The 20,150-nt window shown below is 41.5% G+C and overlaps 1 protein-coding gene across 1 annotated transcript in view; it reads left to right on the top strand.

Annotated features, from left to right (window-relative positions):
* Positions 1 to 20,150, top strand: part of GABRB1 (gamma-aminobutyric acid type A receptor subunit beta1) — an 891,901-nt gene that overhangs the window by 832,894 nt on the left and 38,857 nt on the right. The window contains exons 6-7 of the mRNA XM_077279819.1: positions 17,511 to 17,648; positions 17,922 to 18,074. Coding sequence (XP_077135934.1) covers positions 17,511 to 17,648; positions 17,922 to 18,074 — 291 coding nt within the window. The remainder of the gene's footprint in view (positions 1 to 17,510; positions 17,649 to 17,921; positions 18,075 to 20,150) is intronic.

Raw genomic sequence — 20,150 nt, 5'->3', positions numbered from 1 at the left:
CATAAAACCATACTCGAGTCGGGACTTGAATCACACCAAAAGGATTTTCAACTACCGACTGACAAGGGCACGAAGAACTGTGAAGTGTGCCTTTGGTTTGCTGGCATCTAAATGGTGCATTTTGGGAACAGCAATTAATCTAAAAACTCATACAATTGATGATGTAGTCAAAGCGTTTGTTGTTATGCACAATTACATCCTAGCAAAAGAGCTACAATGATTAGAACTTGACAAACCAGTTTCCAGCACTTTGCAGGATTACTGTGATCACCCTCTGAGGACTACAGTGGAAGTTGCCCAGATGAGGGTTAAGTTTGCTGCTTACTTTGTTTCAGATATTGGACATCTTGCATGGCAAGATGATATGGTTTAATACACTTTAAGTTAATGTTATATGTTTGTTGACTTTACTACTAATAAGACACCTCGAGTTAAACACCCGTTACAACTTGACTCAACAATACAATTCACACATGTTTGTTTTCACATAAAGAGACAAAGAAAACACATGGATTGTGCAAGCAAAATAAAAATTTTATTTAACAACAACCATAACCATCTGATTACTTTGCATTAAACAACAATTAGTTTTATGTTAGATGTCTGTATGACGGTGAAATATTGTGGACCCTGGGGGTGTGGAGCTGTGATGAATGGGTAGCATTCAATGATGAAGGGGGTTACAGGGGAAGGGGCAATAAATTGAAGGATTGGCTCCTGTATGGGACTGGACACATTGGGAGTAGACAACACATTAGCAGTTGAACTGTGGGAAGGGATAGACAAATTGAAATGGACAGAACCAAGAGAAGGTAGTGACATATTAGACAGAGGCATATTGGGAGGTGAGGGTGGAAGTGGTAGGACCATATTTAGGCAAGATGTATTGCTCTGGGTCTTCATTTTTCAGTGCGGCGCTGAGTCAATAGTGGGAGTCTTTCTGTGTTTCTTTGTTGGATGAGTGAGAGTTTTGGCCTCTGTATCAGTGTGCTGGCGTGGTGCTGCACTCTGGAGCATGGTGGTTTCTTCTTGCTACAGGGGTGCTGCACTCTGGATCGTGGTGGATGCTGGTTGCTGCTGGGTTGCTGCATTCTGGAGCATGGTGGATGCTGCTTGCTGCTGGGGTTCTGAACTCTGGAGCATGGTGGATGCTGCTTGCTGCAGGGGTGCTGCACTCTGGAGCATGGTGGATGCTGCTTGCTGCAGGGCTGCTGCACTCTGGAGCATGGTGTAACTGTGAACTGGGGGAACAGGCCAGTGATGCTGTGCTTGTTGATGCTGGTAAAATCTGGCCTGCGGCTGATAGCTTCTGAACTGCTGCTGTAATGCCTGCCTGTAAGCAGCCTTGCAAGCCTGCATGACATTCAGCTGGAGTTCAGGCGTAAGATTTTCCAATTTTCCTCTATTGCTGAAAAAAAATGTCTTGCCGGTCTCTTAAGGCCGGCTTCCAGGTGGTCAAGGTGTCTGTGGACATCCTAGAAAAGTGTGTTCATCTGAGTGAACCCACTGTCCAGTCTGTCTCCAATCACCTTCATCCCATCCTGAAAGATCGAGCTTAAGTGAATAAACTTGGTCATGACTGACTTCTCCCAGGCCCTCTGCCGCTGATGAGAAATCCCAACAAAAGTAGTGGCAGAGGGCTGAGAGAGGGGAAAACCTGATGGACCGGCTGCCTGTTCCCCAGCCTGTGAAGCCTGCCTGGTTGCTCCATCTCTGGTGGATGATTGGGACAGTTCGTTGGCTAGTCGATGAGGGAACGCTCCAACAGAGGAAGATCCGGGCTGTATAGTGCTGCTCCAGGTTCTGTGTGAAAAATGAAAGAAAAACATTACTATATAAATTATAAAAATTTTTTAGTAAGACAACAGAAAAGATACTGAGACCTCAGAAAAGAAAGCATATGGTCGTATTTTTATTTCGAGAGCTTTGGAGCAGCACCACTTTTAACCAGAATCTCCTGTCTGATATCCTTATTGAAGCGATCCTTCATTGAACGCCAACAAACTTTTACTCTCTTCACTGTGAAGGGGGAAGGAAAAAAAAATTGTAAAAAAAAGACACCAACATTTACAGCTAAATAGATGCATAAGACCACATTGCAATACTTACGAAAATCCTTTCTGACTTGTGGCCTTGCATGGTTTCAATCATCCAACAGTGATCTGGCAACTCCTTCCCAGAGTCGTTGAATCAATACTGAGTCGGAATGATTACGATCACGGGGGTCTCACAATGATACATACTCTTAAACCAGTGTAATTGAGTAGGTTACTGTCAATGACATGTTGACCTTCCTCACGTTGTCGAACTTATAGATCAAATAAAATAAGAAAAAAAAATTAATAAGTATACAGTTTTAAAGATACAAAACTGAAAAAAAAATACAATTACAGGTCTGACAATGAAAAGAATACTTACACCCCGTCTTTCCTCCTCAGGAATTTGAACCCAACGACCCTGGGAAGATTCATTTCCACTTGACTGCTCCTGCTCTTCTACACTGGAAGATTGCTGTAAAGAAAATACATGATTTACCACATGTGTAGTATTGCCAGCCAATACATACCAATCAGTGTATCAAATGTGATTACATAATCATTGTCATGTCCACCCTGGGAAGCGGTCAGTTCTTCACTGGAGGACATGTTTGAAGAGCAGGCAGCAGTCAGTGAAACACTACAGAAAAAAACAGATGAGAAAAATTGAACTTGTTTATAAGAGCCAAACTCAATGTAGCCAATACATACCAATCAGTATATCAAATGTGATTACATAATCATTGTCATGTCCACCCTGGGAAGCGGTCAGTTCTTCACTGGAGGACATGTTTGAAGAGCAGGCAGCAGTCAGTGAAACACTACAGAAAAAAACAGATGAGAAAAATTTAACTTGTTTATAAGAGCCAAACTCAATGTAGCCAAGGCGAAAACTAAAAAAATTAGAAGGCCAGGCAGAAGTCCAACAGCGCAGCAGGCAGCACAGAAGCGTGATAGCAACACAGCACCATGACAGCAGCACAGCACCAGAACAGCAGCACAGCACGGGGACAGCAGCACCGCACAGTCTACAAGGAAAAAATAGGAAAACATAAGACACAAAGTGATGAAGGGTGTGAAACTGGGCGAAGTGTGAGACTGGGCAGAGCAGTAAAAGTACACACACTCATACTTACTCAGGGCCACAGGAGCAATCCACGACAGGTAATCATGGACAGGAATGAGAAATCTAGGCAAAGAGTCCAGGACAGGAAATCCGCACAGTCTAGAAGGAACAGAAAACAAAACATAAGTACAGAGTAAAGAATGCAGTGAGAGACAGATAGACATTTCAAAGCTTCTATACTTACATCCAGAGTCTTGTGCTCGCATCCTGAGTCTTGAGAGTAATGGACTTCCTGTCTCCAAACCCCCTTTAATGCAGCAGGGATTTTGCAGGTGGTGACATTATTTCCTGGACATGATTATTGTGAAGAACGCATGTCCTTGCGTACCACTAAGTTCCCATAGACAGTAATGCGTTGTTTTGATGCACTAATCCTCATGCGTATGTCTGCACTAAATTGACGCCTCAAAAAATGCAACATGTTACGTTCGCTGCCCACCGCGAAACAACACATGCGTATGCATCCACATGCGAGCATATGCAAGCGCATGTCCCTGCATACACAATGTAAAATATATGTATGCAAGACATATGCAGGTATATGAGTCGCCCACCAGGGCTGTGGGGTACTTGGTACCGGGTCCGGTACTTTAAGGGGATGTCATGGTGGCTGCGACCCGGTCCATGGCCCTGGGCGCCCAAATAAAAGGGAAGGTCTTTAAAAGTGAATTTGGAATAAAGTTTGTGTTCGTGATGCCACCTGTGGTGTTTGGTCAGTGGGGACCGACGCTGTTAAAAGGGGTCCTCTGGGGTGATGTTATGGCAGCTAGATGGTATAACTTCCCACAGATGAAGTAGGTCCCCAGGACTCCCGGTGTGTAGATGAGGATGGTGAGTGGTGCAGTAAAGAATGGTGGGCACAGGTTTGCAGTCTCTTTACCTGGTTTACTGAAGGCTTCAGGCAACTGCAGTCCAGGGCACCAGATCACAGGTACAGGCAGATTCTGTCCGGCTCAGAAGCGAATTCAGAGTCCCCTTTACTAGGTGGAGATAGAAGCCTTCATATTAGCCCAGTGATCTTGTAGACCCTTACTGCCTTTGGCTTCTGGCAAGGTCCTCACAATTCTCTCTCTCCTCCATGAAGGTTGAGACACAAACCCGTATAACAGGTGGCTCGAGCCTTTTTACAGGGTCTCTATCATGACCCAGGCTCTATGTGCCACTGTGCCTCCTGGGTATTAGGGCGGACAGGTTACTTATAATAATCCAGCTGTCCTGCCAGTTTCTGCTGTGCCTCTTAGAGTCCGACACAACCTCGGTCTTCCGGCTACCGGAATCTGCGCTCAGCCAGGGAGGTAGCCCAAATTCTGCTACTCTCCCCTGGTGTCACTCTCCTGTGCTCCACTCTCCTGCACGCTCACTAACACTGTTCTTCCTTTGGTTTCTCTTAATCCTGGAGCTGCAGCAACTCTGACTGCACGGCCCCAAACACGTCTCTCTGCCTCAGACTGCTCTAGTCTACTGTCAGGCACTAACTAACTCACTTTCCCTCCAGACCAGACTTAATCCAGGTTCTGAGCTCCCCCTTCTGGCCTGGAGTGTGAACATGTTGTGTGCATTGTAATTACCTGATAAAAGAGATCTTCCTTCACTTCCAAGCGTGACATCACTCTCCCCGTGAGGAAAGCAACGCCACTGTAACAACCAGGACCCTGGGGTGTTACATATACGCTGCGCACACATACACTAATGTTAACCCGGCCTAATCTCTTTGGGAACACTTGGGTGTAAGTTTCCTAGTTCTATCACGTTATTTACATTCACATTTTGTAATTTCATCATGTATACACAAAACTCTGGAACTCTTTCTTGAGTCTCGTTACAAATGTTTGCAGCAAAATAGCTTGTTTTCATTATTGTTCAACTATCTCTCACCCTATAATTGTAATTCACGCGTATAAAATATGCAGGCACAAGACTAATAACTTTTATCTTGCCTTGATAAAGATTACAACTACACCTCTCTTATGACCAGTAAGTGAAACCCAGGCCTGTCACATTAAATAAACCAGTACAATATATTACAAGATGTCAAGACAGCACTGCTCTAAATAAATGAGTTAACGTGACAAATAGAGCAAAAAAGGAGAAGAGAGCAGCTTCTGCAAAAGCATTTTACAGCACAGATACTTTTATTGATTTCTCTTAGTCGGTTCTATATGGGATTGACAATGGTTGATTTTAGTAGGTCATTCATTTTTCTGTTGTTGTAACTGAATGTAAGAGCCAAAATTGTCAGCCAGCTGCATTACGTGAAATGGTTGAGTTATCTTTAAGTCAGAAACAGCATGGCAGCTGAAAATCAGAGCTCTCTAACCATATCTGAAAGCCAATTCAGTGGAAGGGAACACCCTCTCCCGGGAAGAGGTCTAATTTATTCTTCATGCTTGCTGATTTTTGGACTTTATATCAGTACACTGCGCACACATCGTCCTGGTTACATGTTAAATGCTTGCTGTCTATTAAATATAAACAGGTACATGAACTTCTAGCAAACGCAGAGTGGTGAGGCACGTACTAATAATGTTAAATAGTAAAAGCCTAAACTATTATTCGGAAGTGGGCGATACATGCATCTTTTTATAGGTATCGGTGGTCAATAGACCTAGTTTATTATTATTATTCAATCATTGTTTTTATGATCAACACCCATTATATATTTTATTTTTTTAATTTTAATTATGATATATATTTGGGGTAATTTCAATTATTTCAAAAATTAATTCATCGAGGCAAAATATCATATGTTTTGCTTATGCACCTGCACAGGGATCCAATAGGTAAGAATGCTAATTTCTTCATATATAAGAAGCCTGAATTTTCTAAATGTTTATTAGGTTGCATATAAGAGAATGAGTGACCAAATTTCACTGCTAAGACCGATTTCACCTGCAAATTACAATGTATTTTTTTGGTGCTCAAAGACAAAAATATCTGGGTCCTTGACGTTAATTGGGCTGTAATATCTTAGATATGTTAAAAAAGAATGAGATAGTTTAATAAATTTTAATGGAAAGACTGATTTAGATTTTTTTTTTCTATTTTTACATTTTCTTTGTGCTCGGAGCTGCAGTTTCCCTCTGCAAAAACAGCTGATCACCAGGGGTTACATAAGTTCTGCGTTGCTCAGCTAGTTGCTTAATTGCCTGCTTAATTTTCGAAATGGAATTGTCATGATAAAGCAACCTTTATAATGTGCCATCAATATTAATTTAAATGGTCACTGTCATTTCAACACAATTTGCATAAATCAATAGTTCAAGCAATTTTGAAAAATATTCTGCATATATCCTATCGGAGAAATGTTCTTGTTTCTCCTCTTATGAGACATGTCTTCCCCTCCCCATGTGTTCTGAACTCACCATTCACCCAAAAAAATTTACTAAAATCCTTCTTGGTCAAAGAAAGACAGACAACCAGCATAGTGAAGTGTCATATTACTACTAAGTATTAAAGCCTAAGGAGAGGAGAGGGTGGAGGAGTGAGGAGCAGGGTGGCAAAACAAGCAGAGACAGAAACAGGTAAACCATGCTGCAGTTAGTGAATTAATTAGCTAATCCAGGAGCTGGAATTACAGTCACACAGCTCAGTACTGCTGTATGAATTCCTCCAGATAGATGTATATTATCTTCTATGCTGCTGTTAGTTCTGAAAAAGTCCTAAACCCAGGTAAGAAAAGCAGGAATCCCTCTGTTTCTTGGTACTGTACATGGGAAACATCACAGCATCCAGTCTTCTCCCACTAGTTCAGGGAGAACATAAAGGTAGATATAAAGCCTGCAGTCGGTAAAAACAAGACATAATGCTTACAATAATATCATACCTTATGTGGCTGCTTATTCTGAAGATATATTTGAAATGACAAGAATATTTTAAAAGTAGAGAAATATGTATTATATGAAGATATTAATTACAATAACACACATTATTGTTAAACAGATTACCCTTTAGGCATATTCTTGTTTTTTCCTGAAGATGAACAGTACAGCAATTGATCTGCAATGCAAAAAATTAACACTGCGCACTAAAACAATACCCCAAAATATAAGTATCTATAATTAGTATTATCACATTAACAAAAGTCTATCTACCTTAATAAAAGTAATGTAACAGGTAGCAAACTATTCTACTTATCAAGGCCCTATTACAGACATTTCATATCCGGAACCATCCCAATTGCCCCTTGGGGAAACAAAATTTCCTTTAGTTTTTAAACTGCAAAATAAAATAAAATTATTACATTTTGTACAAAACTATAATGCAGGACAGCAAATTTCTACATGTATTTAGCTTTTTATTAAATAATTAATCTCTAAAATCAATGATCTAGACTTAAAACACTTCTCTTGGTAACTGGAATATTCCCATCAATTAGTCTCGGTGAAGCATACGGAGGCTTGTATTAATCTGTCAGAGGAAATTAAACATTAGCATATTAAGGACATGGAAGAGCGGAATCATTTACCGTAGCCCTCTGCAATGCTTCCTCTGAGTCAACACAGAATATAGGTTTTATCATTCACAAGTCCACTGGACGTATAATTAGAGATTACCCAGATTGGCATCGTCTGGTATTTAGCAAGTTTTGCTACATTTCCCGGGATTCGACATCCTGGGGAGTTGATTACCATGTGAGGTTTTTTTCTCTATTTAAGTCTAAAAAAATATAGAAAATACAAAGAACACGTTATACAACTAAATAAATTTAAGTAAATCAAATCAGGACCAAGAAAATCCAATATCACTAAATATCATTGGGCCCATCTGTACATAGCATGTGCACATCCACTTATATCTGCACTGTTATCTTCATCGTTATCCCTGAACATGCCGATCAGTAGGATCTAATAGGCTATTTGAGTAGTAGAATCTAGTGATGGTCATTTGCTCCAAACTCAGGTTCAAACTGGGTTGTGTTATGTTGGGCTGTTACAAAATAAATATCCAAGACCCTGGAGGATTCCCTGGTATGCTGGTGGGCTAGTCCTATATCCAATAAATATATAATCAGTCCAGGAGTGGACACGGACAGAGGAGGGCTCCTGTGCAAGTTCAGTAGATGGACTCTTTGCCGGTCAGTAATGTGTTTTTGACAGAAGCGGTTTGCTGCTTTGAAGGTGGAAGTGGGCTGCTTACCCCTGGGCTCTTGTGTGGCTGCACAGGTTGCACATGTACGCATGCCCATGAATTAATCATTAGAGATAGAAGAAAGGGTTGTATACGAGGCCACAGTCTCTAGGACCATTTTCAGAAGAAACCTCTGATACGAGATCATCTTACCTCTTTTTCCTCTTCTAATTGTCCCATTTTGATGGGGTATAGATTGGTAGACATAGATAGATAGATAGATATATCTATAGATAGATAGATAGATAGACAGGTAGAATGCAGCACCAGCTACAGAGTTAGGCCTCCTTCACAAATTTGTGAAAAACCGATACTGTCCTACTACTGCCCTCAGTGTTTTCCATCAGTTTGTCACCTATAGACTTTCATTGTCTCTTGTCATCCATGCTGCCAGAAAAAAACGGATGTGCACTGCAGCATTGGTTATAGTGGGTTCGTGTGGTATCCGTGAAAAAAATGGATGTCACATGCTTCAATCACGGATATGTGAAGGAGGCCTTAGGGATAGGTGCCTGCCTACCCAAAAAACAGATAATATAAAAATAAAGAAAGTAGGTGGCAATCAAAAATGGGAAACTATCACAAGTCCACTTTTAATAAGTCACATGTGCAACAGGCAACATTTCGGCTCCACAGAAAGGCTTGACAAAGGCTCTGTGGAGCCAAAATGTTGCCTGGCTGTTGCACATATGGCTTATTAAAAGTTTCACCGGACTTTTGATAGTTTCCTATTTCTGAGTGCCACCTGCTTTCTTAAATTTCAGTTTGATAGACTTTGAGTAGCCTGATAGTTTATTGCACTGATAAAGTATTCATAAGGTCTTATCCAAAATGTTGTGGCACGAGCTGTTATGTCCAGGGTGCTGTTTTATGCTGCTCTTATGGAAACCTGTCACTAGATTTGGGGTGACATTAACCACTAGTGTATCATTATGCAACCGAAGATTAGCTTTCTTAGCATGCCTATGTCAAAACAATCAGACGTAAAAGATCCTATAACTTACTGGAGATGACCCCACGGGGAACCTGGCACATGCCCAGAGAAGAGAGGCGCACTGCCCTTTGATCTGCAGAATGCAGTCATACCCAAAGTCAGGTTCCCTTCAGCGCAGCTAGCAAGAAGCAATGAGAAATTACAGTTTGAGCAGTTGAAACTTATTTAGGGTGTACAAAGTTATACTTTTCATATCAATTCATTACCAAAATCTCTGCTTGCAGTTTATATAAAACTGCATTATTTACTTCCAGAAGCGATGTATCTGTCCTGGTTATTTGATGATAACAGAGTGGCAGTACAGACCTCTTTGTTGCAGGACAGACATCTCTTCAGTTGCGTAACGTGAAGCTCATGGGCCCCAATGGAAAATATCCAACGGGGCCCCCAATTACTGCAAACCTTTACAAAGCAGCCTTTTGGGCCCCCTTAGGCTCCAGGGCTGGGTGCAGTTACAAACCCCTGTACCTATTAAAGTTGTGCCCCTGCCTCTAATCACTGCACATACCGAATCCTACAAGTATGTAACTATCCCATGACCTTCACTGATTTTTGTCCCCTTGATTGAACAATAAAGGTTCCCACTAAATGACAGATCTTGAGAACAGTGAGGGATCGATGCATAACAATGGTGAACAGTATAATATTTCAATGTACAAGTAATTACATTGATTTGCCACAACTGTAGGGCACTTTTAATAATAATGGATCTTATATATTTTCTTATTTACCCCTCATGTAGATATATTTTTTATGATAATGTTTTCCTTTTTTTGTTCTATTCTCTATGAACATATTTCCCTGGTATGTTTTATACCCAATGTGACAAAATGGTGTCAGATCCTCAATGAAACAATCTATATTCCGTCCTGTCAAAGATTCACACTGAGTCAATGGATTGGGTATTGCTTTTCTGGTTTACTAACAAAACGTCCGGCAGGACGTCACATTTAATGACACCCTGAGCGTTCCTCTCTGCTTTGGCAGCAGACTGGAAAACACATTATAGGTGCAGAATCTGCTGTGAGCCCGGAGAATTCACTTCTGACACATGAAAGGCGAGATTCCTGTCCTACAGTCATTAATAATATAGGCGTCCGCTAAAATGAAATGAAAGCTGATTATACAATTACATCTGCATCCCATTATATAATGGGTAGTGAAATACTTTTGTTTGGCTTGTATTGGTTCTTACACAGTTTACAGAAAGAGTAGGGGGCAAAGAACAAAATTCTCAAATCTTCCATTTCCAAATTCACATAAAAAAATAGGTGGAGTTGTTCACCATACATCTGAATATGTAATACCTTTGCAGTCTAAGAGGAGATATTTACAATGGGAATGTAATGCAGGAAATAAGTAATATTGTATAGTACCATACCGGCTTGGACTGGCCCTCAGGAGAACTCAAGAATCCTCCGGTGGGCCCCTGTGCAAGAGTGGGCCACTATCTTCTTATATGAGCAGTATTTGACACTATATACTTAAATCACTATGTACTATACACACAAAGGCGGCATCTTATTAATTTAACAATCTAGCCAGTTCATCATTATACAGTCATGACCGAAAGTGTTGGCACCCTTAAAATCGTTGCAGAAAATGAAGTATTTCTCCCAGAAAATGATAGAATTACCATGAAAGAAATAATTATTTGATCCCTTGCTGATTTTGTAAGTTTACCCACTGACAAAGACATGACACTGATGCACCCTAAGCTTGCAAGACAGCTTGAATTTCTATGGAACTTGACTGAGGCTGTTTATCCACCATCCAGTCTATATTGCAACCTTTTATTAATGTTTCTATGTTGTCCAGGGAGATTAGCTACAGTGCCATGGGTTGTAAACTTCCTGATTATGTTGCACGCTGTGTAAAAAGGAACATCAAGATCTCTGGAGATGGACTTATAACCTTGAGATTTTGATACTTTCAACAATTTTCTTCTTGTCGTGTCTTCTCTGTTCTCCATGCTTAGTTCCGCACACACAGACACACAATGCAAAGACTGAGTCAATTTCTCACCTTTTTCAGGTGAGATTTTCATATTTCCCACATTTGTTACTCAACTCGCAACAGGTGAGTTTAAGCAAGCATCACATGCTTGTAACAAAGCTATTTAACTACAATTTTGAAAAGGTGTCAAGAATTTTGTCCTGGAGTTTTGTGTGAAATTATGGCCAATTTGCCTTTTTTTTCTCAATTTTTTGTGTAGTTCCAATGCACATAAAGGAAATAAACATGTGTATAACAAAATATGTCTAATTGCAATAATTTTCTGTGAGAAATAATTTGTAGATGAGGATAATATCACATTTGCATGTAGTTGAAAAGTAGGACCCTGGAGTTGGTTACTCGTGGGCCTTTGGCAACCCAGTCTGACAATGAGTCCATACATGACACATTACAATGATGAAAAAAAAAAACAGCAGTACTGTGCACAGGGAGAAAACTCTCATTTAGTGTCAGATAGGGGGCAGTGCATAAATATTGAGGGCTCTTCTACATGAAATACAAGAGAGAAGAAAGATATGCACACTAGTGGGATCAACCAACCATAATATTCTTTATTTTGAATGACAATACAAAAACAGGAGCTAAGAAAAGAACACACAATTTAAAACCATTTAAAACGGCCAAAAAACGGCCGAATGAACCAACTAGGATCCCCCAGGAAAAAATTGGTATATACAGATTTAAGTACAAGCAAATCTGGCAGTGAATACAATAAGCAGGCTAACACACATCAAAATAAATAGGTTGCATTATACATACTAATGTCATGTGCTGCCAGCTGACCTCAATCCCATGCCACCAGCCCATACACTAATAGGTCACCCCTTAGTAACATGCATGGATAATAGTGCACATTAACCCAGGCCCTGCCACAGCCAATAAACATATAATACAAAGTGGTCGACCAAATAGTCTGGGCCTAGAAAAGGTTATAATGTATTAGGTCAGATAAATAAAAGGGTATCACCAAATCCCTAGATCATCCCTTAGCCGGTAGTTGCTTAGTGCTGCACTGGAAGTGCTAAATCCATAAAGGGTTACCAAAAATCCTCAGGGGATCAGGGCCCCATGCGTATCAACGCTGCTAGAGCGTCTTCATCAGGGGAAGTGTGAAGAAACAGTCCTAACGAAGCCCCTTTATATACAAAGCTAATGAATACAATAATAGTCACCTGCGAGGGTGCTGCGGCGTGTGAGATCATCTCCCCATGTGTTCGGCTGGTTGAATATCCGGTTAGGCGAAAAGGTTAGATGTGTGCCTGCGCACAGAGGTATCCAGCATCAGCCGGATCCCACTGCGCAAGCTCCTGAATGATCAAAGTACTAAGTCTGGAAGATCGCAATATGCGCATGCGCTAGGGTATGACAGGACCCATCGCTGTTCAGACAGCTTCTGAGCCCATAGAAAGCCTAAATGGACACAGTGCTCAGTCTAAAGTAACGCAGTAGGCGCATGCACTAAGGTATAACAAGACCCATCGCTGTTCAAACAGCTTCTGAGCCCACACAAGGTTACGATGCGGCGCGCTGGCGGTACGGCGTAAATACAGATGGTAAATAGGTTCATGCGCACAGGAACATCCAGTGGACCACCCGGACCCCATTATACGATCGCAAAAAACATACACAGATTGTGCAAGTCCCTGTTGCTCAGTTCACCACTCTCAGAACCAACAACGGATAAGTCAAATATATACGGTTCTTTTGGGTTTTAAGTGCCAACAGACATGATGTTAAGAAAGGAGGGCCCATACAAAGCCTAAATGAACACAGTGCTCAGTCTAAAGGAATGCAGTAGGCGCATGCGCTAAGGTATAACAAGACCCATCGCTGTTCAAACAGCTTCTGAGCCCACACAAGGTTACGATGTGGCGCGCTGCTGGTACGGCGTAAATACAGATGGTAAATAGGTTCGTGCGCACAGAAACATCCACCGGACCACCCGGACCCCATTATACGATGCTCTACTACATGCACACATAAAGTGGGGGAAATAAGTATTTGATCCTTTGCTGATTTTGTAAGTTTTCCCAATGACAAAGACATGAACAGTCTATAATTTTAACGGTAGGTTAATTTTAACATTGAGAGATAGAACATCAAAAATAAAATGCTGAAAATCACATTGAATAAATTATATAAATGTATTTGCATTTTGCTGTGAGAAATAAGCATTTGATTCCACTGGCAAACAAGACTTAATGCTTGGTGCAAAACCCTTGTTGGCAAGCACAGCTGACAGCATTTAGACGTTTCTTGTAGTTGATGATGAGGTTTGCACACATGTCAGGAGGAATTTTGGTCCACTCCTCTTTGCAGATGATCTCTAAATCATTAAGACTTCATCATCAACTCCCTCCATACATTTTCTGTGGGATTAAGGTCTGGAGACTGGCTAGGCCACTCCGTGACCTTAATGTGCTTCTTTTTGAGCCACTCCTTTGTTGCTTTGGCTTTATGTTTTGGGTCATTATCATGCTAGAAGACCAAGCCACAACACATTTTTAATGTTCTGGTGGAGGGAAGGAGGTTGTCAATCAGGATTTTACGGTACATGGCTCCATCCATTCTCCCATTGATGCGGTAAAGTAGTCCTGTGCCCTTAGCAGAGAAACACCCCAAAACATAATATTTCCACCTCCATGCTTGACAGTGGGGACGGTGTTCTTTGGGTCTTAAGCAGCATTTCTCTTCCTCCAAACACAGCGAGTTGAGTTAATGCCAAAACCCTCAATTTTTGTCTCATCTGACCACGGCACCTTCTCCCAGTCACTCAGAGAATCATCCAGGTGTCCATTGGCTAACTTCAGATGGGCCTGCACATGTGCCTTCTAGAGCAGGGGGACCTTGCGGGCACTGCAGGATTTTAAACCTTTACGGCGTAATGTGCTACCAATGGTTTTCTTGGTGATTGTGGTCCCAGTTGCTTTGAGATCATTAAAACCTTCCACCCGTGTAGTTTTAGGCTGATCTATCACCTTCCTCATGATCAAGGGTACACCACGCCTTGATATTTTGCATGGTGTCCCAGAACAATGTCGATTGACAGTCATTTTGTATTTCTTTCATTTTCTTACTATTCCACCAACAGTTGTCTCCTTCTTACCCATCATCTTACTTATGGTTTTGTAGCCCTGTTTTTGAACACAGGTGATTCCGCATGTGTTCCTTGAATCGAGCGGAATCACCACGTCCAATCCATTCTATGGGTGAGATTTATCCTCCGTAGACTTGCGTCTCCGCAAGATAAATTGACATGCAGCAGTATGGAAAGACCATGTCCGTCACCACAGGTAAACCGCGGGCATTGGTGAACGCATAGTGTACATGGGACTCGCATCGTTTATTGACCTTGTTGGGCATGTGGTTCACAGAAAATAGAAAAAAAATTATATCTTTACATCTGCAATCCAATGTCTTATTCCAGAGAAATCCACATTTTTCTTAATGTGTAAATTAGCTGGATTTTGCCAGTATTTCTCTATGGAAGAGGAAGAACCCATTTAAAGGGATAGTGCCATCTCGCATATTCATTTCATATTTTGAGATACAGTAAATCTTAGTCCCTCTAGTGAGACCTGCATCTATCATATATGTATAGCATATCCTAGCACAATAAATATGTTGACTACCATAATAAATATGTTGGATGGGACAATTTGTTTCAATAGTGTATTTTATACAAGAATGGTGCAATTTGTATTGGATGAAGGTTGGTAAGTAATGAAGGATATCTCTGGACGATGAAATGTTTGTTAATATTTTGGTCACCAAAGCTGTTCTATTAGTCACTGTACTTTTTATAAGGATTCATGTTAAGTATATATAAGATATATGGAGCACCCGCTAGGGCCGTGGGATACCCTGGTCGGGGCCGGCGGTACTTAAAGGGGTGATCACAGTGGCAGTGGTCCCGTCTGTGGCCCTGGGAGTCCAGTTAAATGGGATGTATGGAAGTGGAAATAAATTCTAATGTAGTAATGTTCGTGATGTCACCAGTGGTTCTCGGCCAGGGAAGGCCGACGCTGCTTAAAGGGATCTGCTGGGGCTGATGGTAATGCAGCTTAGATGGTGTTGCTTCCCACAGGTGGAGCGGAGGCCCCAGGGCTACCAGGACAGTCTATGAGGGGTTGTAGATGTTGGGTGCAGGAAATAATTGGAGGACACAGGATTTGCAGTTTCTTTACCTTTTACTGGTGAAATTGCAGTCCAGGGCATAGGTTACAGGTGATCTTTGAAATCCGGGCATCCTGGAAGCGGTTTGGAATCCCCCTAGCCAGGTGGGGTTAGAAGCCTTCCTTTTAATGCTGATTTCTTGGTTCTTGATGCTTGTAGTTCTCCTCAAGTCCCTCTCTCAATCTGTCCCTCAGGTGGAACACTACCCGCATGGCAGGCAGCTTGAGCCTTTTTACAGGTGTCCCTTTCTCATGGTGACTTCGGGCTCTAATCTGCTGCTGTGCCTTCGGGTGTTAGATGGGCCAGGAGACCTGCAATCTCATGTCCTCTGGTTTCTGCTGTGGGGCATACAGTTCCCACACAACCTCCGGTGTCCGATTTCCTGCGCTCAGTCCTGGGGTTGAGCTCAATCGCAGCTCCACTCCCAGGCTCCTCTCCTTTCGTGCTTCCTTTCCCTTTACTGTCTCACACAGACTGACTTAACTCCTCCTCCAGGCCAGAACTTATAGGGAGCTACCCTGAAACCGAGTTTAGAGCTCCCCTTCTGGCCTGGAGTCAGGAAAGTGTTGCATGCTCGTGTTGCCTGCTAAGAGGATTCCTTCTCGCTTTCAGGCATGGCATCACCCTCCCTATGCCAAGCCCTTCACTGGCTTCCTGTTGCCCAGAGACTCCAGTTCAAAACCCTCACAATGACCTACAAAGCCATCCACAACCTATCTCCTCCATACATCTGTGACATGATCAACCGGTACCTACCAACACGCAACCTCCGATCCTCTCAAGACCTCCTTCTCTACTCCCCTCTCATCTCTTCTTCCCACAACCGCATCTAAGACTTCTCCCGTGCTTCCCCCATACTCTGGAACTCTCTACCCCAGCACATCAGACTCTCGCCTACCATAGAAACTTTCAAAAAGAACCTGAAGACTCACCTCTTCCGACAAGCCTACAGCCTGCAGTGATCCTGAACCTACTGAACCGCCGCACAACCAGCTCTGCCCTCTCCTAGTGTATCATCACCCATCCCCTGCAGATTGTGAGCCCTCGCGGGCAGGGTCCTCCCTCCTTATGTACCCGTGTGCCTTGTTTTTTTTGCTCATGTCTAATGTATTTGTCTATATTTGCCCCCTATTTCACATGTAAAGTGCCATGGAATAAATGGCGCTATAAAAAATGAATAATAATAATAAATAATAAGGCACCAAGAAGATGGTAGGGTTCCTGCCATAGAGTGTCCTAAACAGTGAGAGGGTAGTAGCGCTGCTATTTTCGATTGCATTGATACTAACATAATCCAATCAGCTAAAAAACGAGCGCTTTCCACAAATTAAGGCTGATCAGCAGCAAGTATAAATGAACCTGGGCAAGGATACAACTTCCTTTCTTTATAATGAACCAACTGAAATTATAAAACTTTTCATCAAGAAGTCATAGTTCAAGTAAATTTAGGCCAACAACAATCTATCTTAAGGAGAGTCCCATACAATATGGAGCAATTTCAATAAAGGAAAAGATGACGAAACGGACCTTCTGCTACCATTGAGCTGGATATTATCAGCAGTTAGACCAGGCTGTCCGCAAATCTAATTGTTCCGCGCAATGCAGCAAACCCTAGTTTAAGCAGAACGAAATGACTGCCTGTATCAACAAATAAACAGTCAAGCAACAGAAGGCATTTATTTATCATGTGGCTCCAAGTGCACAAATGGTATGTTCTGCTAGACCCAAAGGAAGGTATGAGGCAGAGAGGACAGAGAAATGCAAGATGACCATCTGTGCCTCCAGTGTTACAGATTGCCATCCACAGCTTGCAGGGCACTTCTGTCTCCCTCAACCTGGTAGTGCAAAATGTCATCATACATCACCACACATGACAGAAACCACTCGAGCACAATGCAAACATTTCTGAGCTGCATCTATTTGTTTTCTATGTACCTCTAATTTTAACAATGAATATATAAAGCTGAGGATTGTATATATTAGTAATATTATTATTTTATGAATACTTATAATTTTATATTTCTTTTTTTTTCAGATGGTTATACAACAGACGACATAGAGTTCTACTGGAATGGAGGAGATAAAGCAATCACAGGGGTGGAAAAGATTGAGCTGCCTCAATTTTCAATTGTTGATTACAAGATGGTGTCGAAGAAAGTTGTGTTCTCCACTGGTAAGATTTCCCCACATTGGAAGTAATACTGGGGTAGACCAAGTCTCATCTATATGTTACATGGGTGTAACCATAGTGGCAGCAGCCGGAGGTTGAGGAAACCAACATTAGATGTGTTTATTTCTGTAGAGGAAGACTTTACAGTACCTACCATAGTACCTACAATGTGGGTCCTTCGTCTCGCAGAAGACCTGCAATATGGCAATACTGTGCTGTTTTGGGGGGAATTTAATAATTTTGGATGCACCCTTGATGTCTTGTTATTATTTTCAGGTTCTTATCCTAGATTGTCATTGAGTTTTCGTCTTAAAAGAAACATTGGCTACTTCATTCTGCAGACATACATGCCTTCTACACTGATTACTATTCTATCCTGGGTATCTTTCTGGATCAACTATGATGCATCAGCTGCAAGAGTCGCTTTAGGTAATTTTCTATGCATTAAAAATGAAGCACAGATTGTGATATATAAAAACTAATATGTATGCGCACATATTGAGAACACCATAATTTAGCATAGGTATACACCATACAGAGGAGTCTCATTTCTTTAGGCACAATACGACTCTAATGTGGTAAAGACAACAGGTGCGAAGTGAAATTGTCATTTAATGTGGTATATTCGCTTACAGTCTTGAACATTATCTTACAAAGAAAATGTTTAGTTTCTGACTGAACAAGGGCGCCATACACATTAGATTAATGTCAGCCAAAACTGTGATTGTGGCAAGACGAGATGACTAATGTTTACAGTGATGTTCCAACTTTGCCCTAAGTTGTTGAGAAAAGGAAGGATTGAGCTGTTGGGTTCGAACATGCCACATCCTCATGTTAGAAGTGACTGACAAGCATGCACGTGTATGGGAAATTGGAAGGAATAGCTTTTGGCTAGAAAGAGCGCCATATATCATTTGCCAATAACAGGCTAAAATCTCATCTTGTAAAATCAGCGAAGCTTTTGTCAAAGTTTAGTTTGAAAAAGGGATTCCTGATCTAACCGGAAAAATTCTCATCACATCCTTGGTTCATTGTATTTACTACGATAAAAAAAATTCTGGATAAGCCCTCTCCACTCTGTTATGCATCATCAGTGCTCAGACACAGCTTGTGGGCATTTATTAATCCAGTGCCTTAGGCTTGTAGGGTTCCAAGCAAACAAAGCAATTTTTTAGTTGACAAAAGTGGAATCCTGCAGGACCGCCACCACAAATTAAAAAATCTATTATTTTAATATTTTTAGTGTGAATCCATTAAAAAAGTGTTACATGCATATTCATCTTATGCATTTTTAGTCCCTTCAACCCTTAGGTTGGGTTCACATTGCGTCTTTGGCGTCCGTTAGACGGACTACGTTATACCGCGGCATAATGCGGTGTAACGCAGTCCGTTAACGCCGCCATTAAGTCCTATGTCGGATGCATCGCTAGCGCATGCCCACAATGGGCGTGCGCTAGCAATGTGCCGTCATTGAGTGACGGACCCTGGGATGCGGGCTGCAGCATTTCCGGGTCCGTCACTGCTAGTGCAGAGAGAGCATCTGCTAGCTGTATCTGCACTAGATCGCTGACATATCGGCACTTGCGTTAACAGCAGCCCGTTAACGCATGTGTTAAGCGGGCGGCTGTTAATGCAATGTGAACCCAGCCTTAGGCCACATTCAAACATTTGTTCAGTATTTAACAACAGTATTTGTAAGCCAAAACCAGGAGTGATTGAAAAATGCAGAAGTGGTGACGTGTTTCTATTATACTTTTACTCTGATTGTTGTACACCTGATTTTAGCTTACAAATACTGAACGTGTGAACGTGGTCTTACTCATACTCATATCCATGAGTAAGAGTCTAAGGCCGGAGCCACACTATCGTATAATACGGACGAGTGCTATGCTATAAAACATTGCATAGCACTCGGACCAATGTTAATTTTTGGGGCAGCTCCCATCATTGTATTTTTTCTCGGCCGTACTATTCCTGTGAGTGAAATCGCAGCATACTGCGATTTGCACCATATATCAGCCGAGACTCGCCAATGAAAGTCTGTGGGTGCGAGAAAAACTCGCACACCACATAGATCATCAGTGTGACTTGCAAGAAATACGCACCGGTGTCCTTTAGAAAACCCAGCATTTCAGTGCGGTGTAATGTAAAATAACACTGACAGGTTAAAATGTAATAGACAGAATAGATATATACACATAGTAAAGGTATATATATATATATATATATATATATATATATATATATATATATATATATATATGTCATTGACACACATATACAGTATATATATTTATATTTCATAGAGAGATAGCAGAATAGCCAATAATTCAATTGTTGGGTTCTGTAAAATCATTACCGAACCTGACAGGATTTGAGACATGGTTTACATACAGTAAACCATTGCATATCCGTTAGATTTTTATATGTCCCTCACTAATAATATTAGTAGTGTGTGTGTAAAATTTTGGAGCTGTAGGTGTTAAATTAAAGGATTAATTCACG

The sequence above is a fragment of the Ranitomeya variabilis genome, chromosome 1 (assembly GCF_051348905.1).
Source record: "Ranitomeya variabilis isolate aRanVar5 chromosome 1, aRanVar5.hap1, whole genome shotgun sequence".
NCBI lineage: Eukaryota > Metazoa > Chordata > Amphibia > Anura > Dendrobatidae > Ranitomeya > Ranitomeya variabilis.
Note: the sequence above shows the minus strand (reverse complement) of the source record. Positions and strands in the feature narration are given on the sequence as shown.